Raw genomic sequence first — 15,154 nt, 5'->3', positions numbered from 1 at the left:
TATGCAGTTTCACTTGTCAGTAATATAATTTTGTAAGGCCAACTTCTATTAGTTTGTCAAAGAGGTAGGCCCTGCTCTCGAAGTTTTAGGTTGAATCGAAGAAAAAGGAAACCTGTAAGAAACTAAATTTGGGTATTAAATTGAGGCCTAGCGTAATTGGTTCTAGAAGGAGCTCCAGTCTGGTGCCTGGAGAACTAACTTCTAATCCTGGCTCCGGCACCAGTTTGCTGGTCACCCTGGGTGATGCCACTTGCCTTCTCTGAGCCTCATTCATCTCAGTCTCTGAGATGAGACTTCCTGGGTGGGTGGGGTGGACCTTGAGGCTCCAGGCCACGTCCCCAGAGAGAATTTCTCAGTCCCTCGGAGTGGGGCTGGCCTAGATCTGTTAACCAGCCCCAGGCAGTTCTGAGAGAGCTTCTTAGAGGAGTGTTGCCTTTGTGGTTATGTGCCTTGCCAGGGTCCGCAGCCTAGGCCATCAGCCCCCTCTCCCCACTCTGTGCCCCAGACTTGTTGGAATGAAGGCACAGTTAGAATGAGCTCAGCTTTGACAGGAGAGGATGAGCACTGTCCTGAAATCCCCTAGGTTTGGTTCTGCAGGCATCAGACCTGCAGGTAGAGGGCATATCCCTGGGTTCCCTCTGGGTGCTTACTGTCCAGCACCTATAGGGAGGTACAACCACATGTTCAGACTGTGCTGGTTTGCTGCTTCACTCCCATCAGTTTTTTCCTAGCTGACCCCAGAACTACATTCCGGTGTGTACTGTGCTTTGCAGTTTCCGCAGTGCATTAGAACCCTTGCAGTGAATGAGCCCAGGCTAGGATAACTACTAGCCCTTTCATTAAACAGGAAACTGAGGAGCAGAAAGTGGAGGGGCTTGACCACACAGTGAAGTCATGAGAGGTGGGATGAGAAGCAGGTCTCCCGCTACATCCTGGGCAAACTTCACTGCCCACCTTTGTGAACTCTACAGACTAATGCACTAATGCCCCGCCCCGACCCCCCACAGCCAAGCCCCTTGCACCACCTCCCTCCTACGGCCCAGAGGCCCAGTGGGGTGGCGTGGGCGGGTGGAACTAAGAGGAGGCTTTTGCTGCTGAGCTGCTTTTAACATCCCAAGACGCTATTGTTTGCCTCAGTGGGTTCGTTGCTTCTCTTCGTCCCCGACAATCTGTTCCTGTCTTCTCACATATATATAGATCCCCCCTCCCTCAACTGTAAGCCTTCTCCCACTTTCCATCCTTCTCTTTTTTATATCGTAGGAAGGAAGGCTCTGGAAGTGGCAGATCAGAGCAGCCGTGGGGGAGGCTATTTGGCAGGGGTAGGAAAGGCCTAAGCCCAGGGAAGCTTCCACCGTCAGGCAGGCACCTTGCTGTTTTACTTTTTACTTTATGCCTCTCCACAGCACCTTAGCACCCTGAGGAGCCAGGTGTGCTAAGTCGGGCTCAGAGGGTAGGCAGGATGGTGCAGCAGAGACCAGTCTGGACCTGACTCCACTCCTCCCTTAGCTCAGGCAGCTGCCTCTTCCTGTCCTCCAGCCCTTTACTGGCCAGAGAGGGAGCAGAGCTCACACCAGGTCTGACATTTGGGGAATGGAAAGTAGACCTAAGGAGCTCCCTGGCTCACAGCCATGTGTGTTCTCATTAGCTGGGGGTTTGGGAAGGAAATGGGCCTGGAGGTGCCCTTGTGTGCAGTGAACATGTTCAGGGATGGTGCAGTTCACAACCAGACTGGTCTGCAGAATACTAGGGAGCTGCTGTTGCTTGTTTGCTTTTTCTTTTACTGTTTTATTGGAAAATTTAAAGCATACCCAAAGATAGAGTGATGTAAAGAACCCCCAAGTACCATCCCCAGCTTCAACAGTTAGGAACTCCTGAGCAGGCTCGTTTCATGCAAACTCTCCGCTCAGTTCCCCAACGCCCCTGGATTACTTTGCAGCCAGTCTCAGACGTGTTAGCTCATCCACCAGGATTTCAGTATGCATCTCTCAGTTATAAGGACTTTTTTAGGCACAACTACAATACAATGTCACACCTAATAAGTTGGTCTATCCAGTCAGTGTCCCTGTTTCCCTGATTGTCTCATGGAGTTCAGTTAAAGGCCACATACTGCATTGAGTTATTAATCCTCTAAGTCTTAATCTGTTGGTTCTCACCCACTCACCCAAACCTTGTTTCTCTTGTGCATTTTTTTGTTGAAGAAACAATCTCATTGTATAGCTGGGGAGTTTCATCCTGGGCCACATATCAGGAGGGCTGATTCAGAACCTCTGGGGTGGGGGCAACTAGACTAAATCCCCAATCTCCCCAGGTGCATTGTATATTCCAACCAGGCAGCCTTGGAAAACTGCTCAGACCACCGCCTGCATTCAGCAGGTAACTGTTTCTGAAGCCAGCCAGGGGAAAGAAAGCAGAATTGGACATTCTGGCCTTGGCTTTGCTTCCAGTAGGCACAGTGGCCTTGGGTCGCTCCCTTGCCCTCTGGGCTTGCAGTTTTCCCACTTGTACAAGGGAGCTGATCCTGCTGAACACAGGGCGTCACCCTGAGGGTCACGTGGGGTCCTGTGAGTTGTGAAGTGCTGCGCTGGGTCTTAGCAGATGTGTAGGGTGGGAGGGGGCACGCTGGGCAGCTGGAATGGCTTCTGTGCCCAGCTGCCCCTGAGCTCTGTGGACCCCTTGCCTTGTAAAACACTCCCTAACCCCATCACCTCCTTTCCCTGGCCAAGCCTTTAATCACTGGGGGGGTGTTTTGTTTTTGTTTTTCAAGGTGATTAAACCCCCTCTGATTTTTGTCGACCCTAATCGTAGTCCAGCTGGCCCAGCTGCTACCCCCGTACAAGCCCAGGCTGCGAGCACCCCGAGGAAGTCCCGAGCCTCGGAGAGCACAGCCAGGAGCTCCTCCTCCGAGAGCGAGGATGAGGACGTGATCCCCGCTACACAGTGCTTGACTCCTGGTGAGCACAGCCCCTATGCAGTGGTGGGAGGGGCTGCCAGCACTGCCCACATTAAGGCCCAGAAGGGACAGGACACTGGCTGAGTCACATAGCAAGGTGTTGGTCAGGAAGGGCTTGGGACCAGGTCTCTGGGCCCTGCATTAGCCATTCTGATTATGGCCTGGCTCAGACCTGCAGTTCTAGGGGAATAGTTGCCACGGCTTTTTTGTGCCAGCCGCAGGCATGGAACCCAGAACAGTGGCTAGAAGCTTCAGGGACCAGGTTCCTCCATAGTCTAAGGAAGAATTCTGTATCAGTTGACTGCCTATGGAACGAGTGGTCAGGGTGGTAGTGAGTTTCCCGTCCTTGGTGGCATGTAAAGTGGGTTAGGCAATCCGTAAGCCAGAGACATTACAGGGAGAGATTTCATCTATCAACGAGAGGCAGGACCAATCTGAGTTTTCTTTAACTTCTGAGAATCTGTGATTCTACCAATGACAACAGGAGATGGGCTAATGTTACTATTACAGTTATTATAACATTTTTACAAGGAAATAATACCTGATCCTGATAGGATAATTTAAAAATACAGGCCAGGTGCAGTGTCTCATGCCTATAATTCTAGCACTTTGGGAGGCTGAGGCAGGCAGATCACCTGAGCTCAGGAGTTCAAGACCAGCCTGGGTCACATGGCGAAACTCCATCTCTACTGAAAATACAAAAAAATTAGCCTGGCGGGTGCCTGTAATCCCAGCTACTTGAGAGGGTAAGCCATGAGAATTGCTTGAACCCAGGAGGCAGAAGTTACAGTGAGCTGAGATGTGCCACTGCACTTCAGCCTGGGCAACAGCGAGACTGTCTCAAAAAAACAGAAAGCAGGGCCGGGCGTGGTGGCTCAAGCCTGTAATCCCAGCACTTTGGGAGGCCGAGACGGGTGGATCACGAGGTCAGGAGATCGAGACCATCCTGGCTAACCTGGTGAAACCCCGTCTCTACTAAAAAATACAAAAAACTAGCCGGGCGCGGTGGCGAGCGCCTGTAGTCCCAGCTACTCGGGAGGCTGAGGCAGGAGAATGGCGTAAACCCGGGAGGCGGAGCTTGCAGTGAGCTGAGATCCGGCCACTGCACTCTAGTCTGGGCGACAGAGCGAGACTCCGCCTCAAAAAAAAAAAAACAAAAAAAAACAGACAAAATGCAGATTACTGCTGGACACGGTGGTTCACACCTGTAATCCCAGCACTTTGGAAGGCCATGGTAGGAAAATCACTTGAGCCCAGGAATTCAAGACCAGCCTGGGCAACATAATGAGAGTTCTATCCTACATATATAAATTTATATGTGTATATATATGTGTGTGTGTGTGTGTGTGTAGGTATATTTGTGTGTGTATATATTTTTTTAATAAAAGTACAGATTAGCACATAAGAAACGATATCACCTGTAATTCTGCCCCAAATACTGTTAACATTTGACAAATGCTAACTTTATAAAAACCTAAGATATACATGTGTTTTAAAGCAAGACCGTACTGTAGCTAACGCTCAGTAACCTTTACTGGATATTTTATGACATCAAGTTTTTTTCATCTTTACATATTTGCAGCACAATTCCTAATGACTACAAAGAAATCCCTTGGGTGGACATACCACAGTGTGTGTAGCCAGCACCGTGTTGGAGGAAGCAGAGGGTTTTGTTTCAGGGTGGAAGGGTGAGGAAGTTGGCTGTTATAAACGTTGCTTTAAAGAATATGCATGTAACCAGGCCTCTGCAGATAACCACGGGGACTCTTAGGAGAGACGGTACCTGTGCTCTGGCCCATTGCTCAGGAGTGGCAGCCCGACCAGCTAGGAGGGGATGGGATGGGGTGAGGAAGCCTGGGGTCATCCCCAGAGCAGCCATTTGAGCTCCCTGAGCCTTGTCCAATGACATAATGACATCTGCCTGGGAGGCTTGGAGAGGGAAGTAAACAATCTTATGCCTCTGTAAGCCCTGAGCACAGCTCTAGATCACCAGCACAGGCCGGTAAACTGGGTTATTGCCACTGCTGAGGAGGCTATGGGGCTTGTATGCCCTGATGTGCCCCCATCTCACTCCATTTCAGGCATCAGGACCAACGTGGTGACTGTGCCCACTGCCCAGCCAAGAATAGCCCCCAAAGCCAGCATGACTGGGGCCAGCAGCAGCAAGGAGTCCAGTCAGATATCAGATGGCAAGAAACAGGAGGGACCAGCCACTCAGGTACCTGGTGGGCAAGGGAGGGCAGTGCAGGCTGGTGGGGTGGGGCCCTACTTCCATACTTACCACATGTGCTGATGGGATGGCCTGCAATTGCTGTCACCCCCACACTCCAGAGGTGGTAGCCTCACAGCCAGAGGCTTTTTGGCCTCCTGGCTACAACCCCCGTGCTGGCTTCCCAAATCACCTTTGAGTTATGAGGAAGAGTAATCTGGGGACACAGCCTCCCCGCCAAGCAAGCCCTTGCACCTCGAGTCCCTCATGAGATTTTCCAATGTGGTGGGGCTTTTGATTTTTTTTTCTTCCAGTTTTGGAATGCCATGAACAAAAGTTGCCCTTTTTTGGTGTTTGTAATAGTGACGTCAGCATTCTTCCCAGCCTTCTCACCATCTTCAGTGCATTTTTATTTGGTCCTTGCCTGAATCTAAAAGCTGGGCATTTTAGGGTTAATGGCTGGTGCATTGTTTAAATCATAAAACTTAGCACACATCCCCACCCCAAGGGCTGTGATGTGACCAGCATTCAGCAAGGCCAGAACCCGCTGGGCCACCCTCCAGGCAGGGAAACTGCAGGTACCAGGGCCTTTTGGGGAAGCGCTTGGGAATGAGGGAAACTGAGAGGTGCGGACAGCTAGATGAGGAGCCGGGGACAGCTAGATCAGGAGCTGGGGGAGAGGGGAGGAGCCAGGCCGTGGCAAGGGCCACGCCACATCTGAAGGCTCCCAGCAAGGGGTCAATTTCATAAGTTCTCTCTCCCTGACTGCTGGTGGGTGTAAGTAGAGATGGGGGACCACCAGGTTGGGGATTGTCCCCAGTGAAGGTACAGATTGAGTGGTGGGGCCTAAGCTGCTTCCCTGCCCTGGGCTGGGAACTGTCCCTTGCTCCTTGAGGACAATGTGATTAGCTCATAACCTGAAGCCTGCCACCAATTTTGCCCCTTTGACTGCCCCTCAGTCCCCACTCCAGCCCTCACCCCAGCTAGATGGCATCTGACCAGGGTGTGGCACAGCTGGCATCCCAAGGACTCATGAGTCTCAGGGCTACCTCTTGCCACCCACAGGTGTCAAAGAAGAACCCAGCTTCCCTCCCACTGACCCAGGCTGCCCTGAAGGTCCTCACCCAGAAAGCCAGTGAGGCTCAGCCTCCTGTTGCCAGGACCCAGCCTTCACGTGGGGTGAGCCTGGGGAGCAGGGGAAGCAAGCCCGCGGAGCATAGAAGGTGCAGGCGTGGCCCTGCGTCCTGGCACCAGCACTTACCTGTTCTGTGACCTCTGCACTTGGTTTGCCTCCCTAGGCCTCAGTGGCCTAATCTGTAAGAAGGAATTACAGTACCTTTTGTAGTTGGGAGGATCAAATGAGGCTGCATGTGTGCCCTGTCTAACACAGTGCCTGGCCCTATTGAAGTGTTCAGGAAGGACCAGGTCTTACTTGCCCTAATTTTTCCTTCCATTCCTTCTCCTTTCACCAAATTAGGCTGACAGTGCTGTGGGAACACTCCCTGCAACGAGTCCCCAGAGCACCCCTGTCCAGGCCAAAGGGACCAACAAGCTCAGAAAACCTAAGCTTCCTGAGGGCCAGCAGGCCACCAAAGCCCCTGGGAGCTCGGATGACAGTGAGGACAGCAGCAACAGCTCTTCAGGGAGCGAGGAGGATGCTGAAGGGCCCCAGGTGGCCAAGTCGGCCCACACGCTGGGTGAGGGTGCCAGGGGAAAAGGAAGGGTGGGCCAGGAAGAGGGTGGAGTGTGACCTGGTGGAGCCATAGCTCTGGCCTCAGCTCCGTATCTCAAACTTGTTCTGCGCCTGTGGCTGAGCCTGGGCCTACAGTTTCCCTGTACAACTTCATGAGGAAATCAATCCAGATGATTTCAGAGACCCGACTTTGCTGTTTGACCACTCTCAGCTTTTTGGTATCGGACTCCCTTCACTGGCTCCCCAAAACTCCAGGGCCATGTTTCTGGAACAGTGGAAAGCAGGGAACTAGAAATGGGCCTCAGGAATTAGAAATAAGGCTTTGGCATTCAGATGTCGTGCCTAGCATGCTGTGACTAGCGATGAGTGTGCAAGGAGTGTTGAAGCAGTAGGAAGATTTGAGGTGGGGCGGGGATGGGGCTAAGGGACCTGCAGAGAGACCAGGGCCTTCCTGAAGGGCTCTGCCCCTCCCGGCTGGAAGGGGCCACCTGGGGCTACCAACAGTAACTGGAGATACTGTGCTTCTCCAGTAGGTCCCACCCCCTCCAGGACGGAAACCCTGGTGGAGGAGACTGCAGCAGAGTCCAGTGAGGATGATGTGGTGGCGCCATCCCAGGTAACTGCAAGGGAGAGGGCTGGCAGCCCAGGGGCCTTAGGGTATAGCCCCAGGCCAGGTTCCTGTCTACTCCATCACTCAGGTCAGGAGTCTGGGTCCCCTCTCTTCAGAGGCCTTGGGCAAAGTCCTATCTGTGAGGCTCCGCATGTGGCCCAGCCAGCCCACAGCCAGGCTGCCTCCCTCCCCTCACAGAGCCCTGAGTAGCTAACCCTTAGGGTCTGTAGAAGGGATTGACCTTGATTCTGGGTGATGTCCGGACAAAAACATTCTTTAGCAGATTTCCTTTAAGGTTACTTACTACCTGTATGTGGCAAAAACTAGTAATTTTCCATTTGCATTAGTAAGAAATTTCCTTTTTAAATGTGCCTGTCTAGAAAGCGTATTAATTAAAATAGTTCAAGAGGCACACACCAAGGGCTGAAGTGCTGCTCTGTGCCTTGCTGTCCACGCACTCTGCACTGTCAGGGCAGGGCAATCCTAGAGGCCGCAGGCTGCTTTCCTCGAAGCAGGCCGTCACTCGGGCTGGGTTATGGCGGGGGTCGGGGGTGGTGGCAGCCTCTTTCACAATGGGCTTCTTCAGTCTCTCCTCTCAGGTTATGTGACCCCTGGACTAACCCCAGCCAATTCCCAGGCCTCAAAAGCCATTCCCAAGCCATACTCCAGCCCCTCAGTTTCCTCTACTCTGGCCGCCAAAGATGACCCAGATGGCAAGCAGGAGGCAAAGCCCCAACAGGCAGCAGGCATGTTGTCCCCTAAAACAGGTAAGTTAAGGTCTGCAGGGAGGGACATAGCAGGACACAAAGGGACAGGGCAGTGGGCCCCTTCCTGCTGTCCTGCAGCAACAGTCCCCCCAACATGGTCCTGTCTGCCCCCAGAGCCTTGCCAAGTGAGACCTTGTGGCCCTGCACTGGATCTGGACATGCTCATCAAAGTGCAGGTGGGGCCGGGTGCAGTGACTCACGCCTATAATCCCAGCACTTTGGGAGGCCGAGGTGGGCAGATTGCTCGAGCCCAGGAGTTCAAGGCCAGCCTGGGCAACACAGGGAAACCTCATCTCTGAAATGTATTTGAATTAGCTGGTGTGATGGTGCACGCTTGTAGTCCGAACCACTTGAGAGGCCGAGGCAGGAGAATCCCTTGAGGCCAGGAGGTTGAGCCTATAGTGAGCCATGATCATGCCACTACCTTCTAGCCTGGGTGCTTACAGTGAGGCCCTATCTCAAAAAAAAAAAAGTACAAGTGGACTCCATGTCCAGGTGTCTGGCTGCCATGGCCCTGGACAGCCTGGAAGTAGGGGTGTATCCAGGCCTGGGTTGGTGCTGATGCACCTGGTAGGATAACCCCTGCATCAGAGGAAGCCACATCTTTTGGCTTGTGCAGCAAGCGTTGGCTCTCTCCAACCATCCCCATCAACTTTTCTTCTCCATAAATAGGCTCACGGTGTGGGGTGTGGGCCATGGGCCCCGGAGGATAGCTTAGACAGTAGGCTGACAGTCATGTCCGGAGGACACTCAGCACATGCAGGAGACCCCAGGCAATAGACTGGCCTCAGGCTGTTCCCACTCACTGTAAAGCCTTGGAAATCCCCTGGCCACTCTGAGCCTCTGTGTCTTAACCATACAAAGCAGGAGTTGATGTATCCCGTCTGTGTCAAGGCATGGCACGTGTAGAAAATAGTCACATGGTGTTTGGAGGGCAGAATGGAGTATTCCAGTCACCCAACCTCTGGGGCATCCACTGTCCCTGACCCTACTGGAGCTGAGGTCAAATATGTACCAGCTGGGCACACCTGGGACAGCTCCAGGGCTTCCCCAGCCTTGGTGTTCTGCGTATTTGCAGATAAGCAGCAGAAAAGTGGGCCGGGCGCAGTGACTCGCGCCTGTAATCCCAGCACTTTGGGAGGCCAGAGCAGGCAGCTCACTTGACGTCAGGAGTTCAAGACCAGCCTGGCCAACATGGTGAAACCTTGTCTTTACTAAAAATACAAAAAACTAACCAGCGTGATGGCAGGTGCCTGTACTCCCAGCAACTCAGGAGGCTAAGGCAGGAGAATTGCTTGAACCTGGGAGGTACAGGTTGCAGTGAGCCGAGATTGCACCACCATACTCCAACCTGGGCAACAGAGCAAAACTCTGTCTCAAAAAAAGCAGCAGCAGAAAAGTGGGCTCTGGGGAGAGAGGTGGCCGGAGCTAACTGTGCCCTCCCCAGCTTCCCTCTCTATTGGCTCCTGCCATCTTGAAGAATCCCCAAAGGATGGAATTGGGCCTCTAGCCGTCCCGGGGCTCCCTCTGCTTAACCTGGACTGCCCTGCCCAGCCCACTGCAGCTCTAGAGCCAAAAGTTGCCAGAGATCCCGGGTGAGGCTGAGGGGCCAGGCTCACTGCATGCTGCAGGGGGCAGCCCTAGCCTTAGTGTGACATGAGTGTCACATAGAGTGTGACATGGAGTATCCACCTGGGCCTTCCTCCAGGCAAACATCTCCAGGGCCAAACCACCAAGCCACCTTTCAGATCCCAGCGTGCAGGAGTGTTGTGCCCATGAGACCCAGAATGGGGCAGAGACCTCCAAGTCACCTGGAAAGTTAGAGATGGTGAGGGGACCCAGTCCTGGGGCTTTCAGCCGCAGCTTGCCCCAGCTGGGTCGGAAGAGAATTGCTGCTCACTTTCTTCCCCAGCATTCTTTGTGAGAGGCGGTGCAACAAGGAGACATTTTAGAGGGGGCTGTGGAAGGTTTTTTTTTACACGTGTAGTCAGCACACAATTATCAAAGGCAAGCAGAGGCGTGGAAAATTCTAAACAAAGGCTGCACCAGAAGTCTCTCTGGCAGGCAGTAACCTGCTTAGTCAGCTACCACGTGTGTATACACTGCACCCAGCACTCCCCACCTTGCCTGGACACCCTGACCAGGAAGGGCCGAGTGTGGGTAATCATCATTTGAATGTCTGCCTGGCCCCCACTTTTATTATAAGTCTACAATGTATCATAGGTAGCCTTACTGTTCATCTACCCCTCAGGTTATAGACGGGAAACCAGGCCCTGGGAGGAGACAGGTCCGGCCAGAATCACACTGAAAGTTGGTGGGAAAGTCAGACCTAGAACCCAGGTGTCCTTCCTCCCAGCTCCACACTCCATCTCCCTCCCGTCTGACTTTTCATTTCATTGATAGATTTCAGGCCCTTTCATTCACATTCTGGAATCATTTTCTGTCTCCTACCCTAACTGGAGTTTTTAGTGTAAAGAGACAGGGAAAAGCTGTAAGTTAGAAATGAAGTCAGAGTGTGAAATTGGTGGAAAGATGTGAGCTTAGGAGACCGGCTGGGGCAGAATGACCACCAAGCCTTGCTTTCCCCGTCTGTGCCATTGTAAGAAAAGATGGAATCACTCCCTGTACCCTCTTCGCTCTTGGGTACCATTAAGATCTGTCCCGAACTCTCCCAGATCTGAGACCCCACATTCTCTCTCCATAGGTGGAAAAGAGGCTGCTTCAGGCACCACACCTCAGAAGTCCCGGAAGCCCAAGAAAGGGGCTGGGAACCCCCAAGCCTCAACGCTGGCGCTGCAAAGCAACATCACCCAGTGCCTCCTGGGCCAACCCTGGCCCCTGAACGAGGCCCAGGTGCAGGCCTCGGTGGTGAAGGTCCTGACCGAGCTGCTGGAACAGGAAAGAAAGAAGGTGGTGGACGCCACCAAGGAGAGCAGCAGGAAGGGCTGGGAGAGCCGCAAGCGGAAGCTATCAGGAGACCAGCCGGCTGCCAGGACCCCCAGGAGCAAGAAGAAGAAGAAACTAGGGGCCGGGGAAGGTGGGGAGGCCTCTATTTCCCCAGAAAAGACCTCCACGACTTCCAAGGGGAAAGCAAAGAGAGACAAAGCAAGTGATGATGTCAAGGAGAAAAAAGGGAAGGGGTCTCTTGGCTCCCAAGGGGCCAAGGACGAGCCAGAAAAGGAGCTTCAGAAGGGGATGGGGAAGGTTGAAGGTGGAGATCAAAGCAACCCAAAGAGCAAGAAGGAGAAGAAGAAATCCGACAAGAGTGAGTGACCTCTTCTCCCGGCCCACCCCGAGGGCTGCTGGGCACCCCACGGGGGCGGGAGGGACTCTCAGCCAGCACCTGGTCTAATTCCTCCCATGTAGAAAGGAGAGGCTGAGACCAGCCTGGCCAACATGGCGAAACCCTGTCTCTACTAAAAATACAAAAAATTAGCTGAACGTGGTGACAGGCACCTGTAATCCCAGCTACATGGGAGGCTGAGGCAGGAGAATTGCTTGAACCCGGGAGGCAGGTTGCAGTGAGCCAAGATCACGCATATGTACTCTAGCCTGAAAGATAGAGCGAGACTGTCAAAAAAAAAAAAAAAAAGGCTGAGAAGTGATTTGTCCAGAGTCATGGGGGCAGCTTGTGGCAAAGCCAGAACTCGATTCCAGAGCACTTGGGCCAGCACTGCCAGGAATGCTCCAGAAGGACGAGGAGTCATGTCCTCTTTCCCCAAGCCCAGTGCAGCAGATCTTGGAGGAACCTGCTTCTCCAGCCAGCTCCTGGGTGCAGAATGGACCAGGAACCAGACTGTCAAAATCCTCATCCCAAACCCCATCTTCTCTCTAGACCTCAGTTTCCCCTCCATAATAACACTGGCCCTTTACTGAGTGCTGCTCTAGAGACTCAGCTTACAGCAGGACCTCATTTAGGTAGAAATGAGGCTCAGTAGGTAGAAAACTGAGGCTCAGAAGTAGAGATGCTGTTCAGGGCCACAGAGTTTTACTAGGTGGAGCCAGAGTCAAACCTAGGCAGCACTCGAGCATCACCCTGGATGGTGGGATGCCAGTGATGCCCGAAGAGCCGGCTTGTTCTAGAACAAAAGTCAGGCACCCTCAGCAGGATATGCAGCTCCTTGGTGCTCAGAACTGCTAGATTTCCATTTACAGTACGGATCGTGTCCATTTAAAATAAATTTGCGGGAGTTTTAAAAAGTGAGTTGACCTGAAGAAAAATGGTAGTCATCCAGGTGGTCCATGGATGGGACAGAAATCATGAGCTGGCCCCGCTGGGTGGTCGTCACAGCTGCCAGCCCATTTTATTTTTATTTTTGTGACAGGGTCTTGCTCTGTCACCCAGGCTGGAGTGCAGTGTCAGGAACACAGCTCACTGCAGCCTCAGCCTCCCAAGCTCAAGCGATGCTCTTGCCTCAGCCCCCTAAATAGCTGGGACCACAGGCATGCACCACCATGCCCAGCTAATTTTTTGTATTTTTTGTAGAGACAGGTCTCACTATGTTGCCCAAGCTGGTTTTGTACTCCTGGGCTTGAGCGATCCACCTGCCTCAGCCTCCCAAAGTGCTGGGATTGCAGGCATGAGCCACCGTGCCCAGCCCTGCCAACCTGTTGTGATGGCTCCCGGTGGTGTGGGGAGAACTGGGAGCCCTGCCCTGTGCGCTTCCCAACATTGACCCTAGCACTTAGGATTGCCATCCGTTGTTCAAGAACTTTAGTTTCTTCCCTTAGGAAAAAAAGACAAGGAAAAAAAAGAAAAGAAGAAGAAAGCAAGAAAGTCCTCAACCAAAGATTCTGAGTCACCGTCCCAGAAGAAAAAGAAGAAAAAGGTAGAGAGTTCCTGAGGGGTCTCAGGCCAGAAAATGGACCTAAACCCAAGCCCCCTCCTACACACCCAGACCTGGTTCCTGCCCCCTTCCCATTTTCAGGGCCCAGTGGGGGCGTCATAAGTTGTGACACACCAGGGAAGAGGCTGGCAGCGCATGTTCCCTGAGCATGTGGAAGCCACAGAAGTGGGCTGCCTGAGGTAGAAGGGTGTTGGGGAAGGAAGGAGAGACTCCCCCCGCCCAGCACAGGGAAACCAGGTAGACTGGCAGGTTTCCAGGTGAGAGGAAACGTTGCCTGGGCTGCGTGTGCCCCAGCTGGCAGGCTAGCCCTGAGCAACAGCTGTCCCTACGGCCTGGGGCCTCAGCACCTCAGACACAGATGAAGTTGTCACTTTGGCCAGCAGGGCCTCAGCTGTATTTAGGAGAGCTGAACATCTGTTTGCCTCTGCCCTTGGAGGTTCCTGCAGAGCCAGTATCTGTTCTAGAGGAATTCACTAGTCCTCAGGAGTTGGGGGCAGCAGTGGGTGGGGAAAAGTTGCAGGTCTGAGAGCCTCTCATACTTCCCTCCTCACAGAAGAAGACAGCGGAGCAGACTGTGTGACGGGCACCAGCACCAGGCGCAGGTACGCTTCCCAATCATTCCTGAGCATTCAGGGCGGGAGGACAGCTCTGGCATCCACTGTTGTCCCAGAGAGCCAGGCAGACCTGATAGGTGGGCTCTAAGGGAAAGGAGGCTGGGGAAAGAGGTTCTATTGCCAAGGGTCCGTGGGGCCGGTGGGGTGACATCAGGAGCTGGCACTGCAGTATCAGAAGGATCCAGAACAGTAATGGCAGTGGCTGACACCGAATGCATCCTGGGTGCAGGTGTTGTGCATGCTTTAGGGAGTGCGCCCTGGGATGGAGCCTGGTTTCTCCTTCACTTGGGTCCAGTTCCTTTTCCTCATGATCCTGTAACTTGGGGGCATTTCCTTTTGGGAAGGAAGATGGTTTGCTCAAGATGAGCTATCATGATGGATCTATGCTTCCCTATGGAGGACAGGCCCTGCCAAGTGGTGGTGACAGTTAGCTGCTCCACCTGGCTGTGCTGGCCCTGAGGTCACCCAGCCTCCTGTAAAGGGGAGTGATGCAGAGCCCGCCTCCTGGGCCGATGGTGAGGCTTATGTGAAGCTCAACTAAACACTAAAGGACTCAGTCCAGTTCCCAGAACATTCCAAGTGCTAAAAAAAAATATCCACTGTGGTTAATGCCTCTCCCCTGCATTGGAGATGCCAGGTTTCATTTCCTTGCCGGGGAAAAGGGTCAGGAAATTTGACGTCTGCGTGTGTTTCCTTCCCCCAGGGATTTCCTAGCCAAGCAGTGGCCATCCCCATGCCTCTGACCTCCGCCGACCTCTGCCCACCATGGGCTGGAACTTAACTGTTACCTTCCCTCGCTCCACAGAAGAAGACAGCCAGCTGCAGGGGTCCCTGTGTTGGCCAAGCCAGTGAGCCTGCAGGGAGGCTGGTCTGAGGAGAAAGTGGACCAGCTCCCATGACCTCACCCCACTCCCCCAATACAGGACGCTTCGTATAGATATGTACAGTATATGTATTTTTGTAAGTGACCTCCTCTCCTTCCGCAGACCCCACAGGCCCAAAGGCTTCGGGACTTCCCACCACCTTGCTCCACAGATCCAGCTAGGCCTGACCTCTGCCTCATCCCATGCCACTCGGTCTTGGGCTGATCCCGAGGCTTTGTCTTCCTCTCATCAGTTCTTTTGGTTGTGTTTTCTGTTTTTTTTTTTTTTAACAACTCAAAAAAATAAAGACTTGGAGGAAGGGTGCAAGCTCCCAGTGCATCTGGGGCACACATTTCTCGGGACTGTCTTGCCGACACTCGGGATTCCTTCTTGCCTGCGTGTTGAGGCTGTGGGTGACTGTGGTTAGTGGGTCAGGCGGTGAGCTTAAGAGACGCAGTGAAGTGCCTGGGTGCCGAATTGGTGGGGAAGGCTTCCTGGATGAGGTGGCATCTAAACTAAAGGATGGTCATGGTTGATTTCCTGTTGCCAGAGTAAGTCATGCAAATACCCAAAGACAAGAAATGGAAGGGGCTGAGAATCC

The 15,154-nt window shown here is 53.1% G+C and overlaps 1 protein-coding gene across 10 annotated transcripts in view; it reads left to right on the top strand.

Moving 5' to 3' along the window:
- Positions 1-14,929, top strand: part of TCOF1 (treacle ribosome biogenesis factor 1) — a 41,312-nt gene extending 26,383 nt beyond the window's left edge. For 5 of the 10 annotated variants that reach the window (XM_073010585.1, XM_038006034.2, XM_038006032.2 and 2 more), the window contains 10 exons: positions 2,765-2,951; positions 5,032-5,168; positions 6,225-6,338; positions 6,637-6,856; positions 7,383-7,468; positions 8,049-8,229; positions 10,934-11,494; positions 12,961-13,058; positions 13,630-13,678; positions 14,394-14,929. In XM_073010585.1, coding sequence (XP_072866686.1) covers positions 2,765-2,951; positions 5,032-5,168; positions 6,225-6,338; positions 6,637-6,856; positions 7,383-7,468; positions 8,049-8,229; positions 10,934-11,494; positions 12,961-13,058; positions 13,630-13,656 — 1,611 coding nt within the window. In that variant the 3' untranslated portion in view covers positions 13,657-13,678; positions 14,394-14,929. Of the gene's footprint in view, positions 1-2,764; positions 2,952-5,031; positions 5,169-6,224; positions 6,339-6,636; positions 6,857-7,382; positions 7,469-8,048; positions 8,230-10,933; positions 11,495-12,960; positions 13,059-13,629; positions 13,679-14,393 lie in introns of those variants that run through there. The other 5 variants (XM_038006011.2, XM_073010584.1, XM_038006018.2 and 2 more) reach the window with 5 other exon arrangements.
- Positions 14,930-15,154: the final 225 nt, after the last annotated feature.

This window comes from Chlorocebus sabaeus, chromosome 23 (assembly GCF_047675955.1).
Source record: "Chlorocebus sabaeus isolate Y175 chromosome 23, mChlSab1.0.hap1, whole genome shotgun sequence".
Taxonomy (NCBI): Eukaryota; Metazoa; Chordata; class Mammalia; order Primates; family Cercopithecidae; genus Chlorocebus; species Chlorocebus sabaeus.
This window is presented reverse-complemented; position numbering and strand designations above follow the sequence as displayed.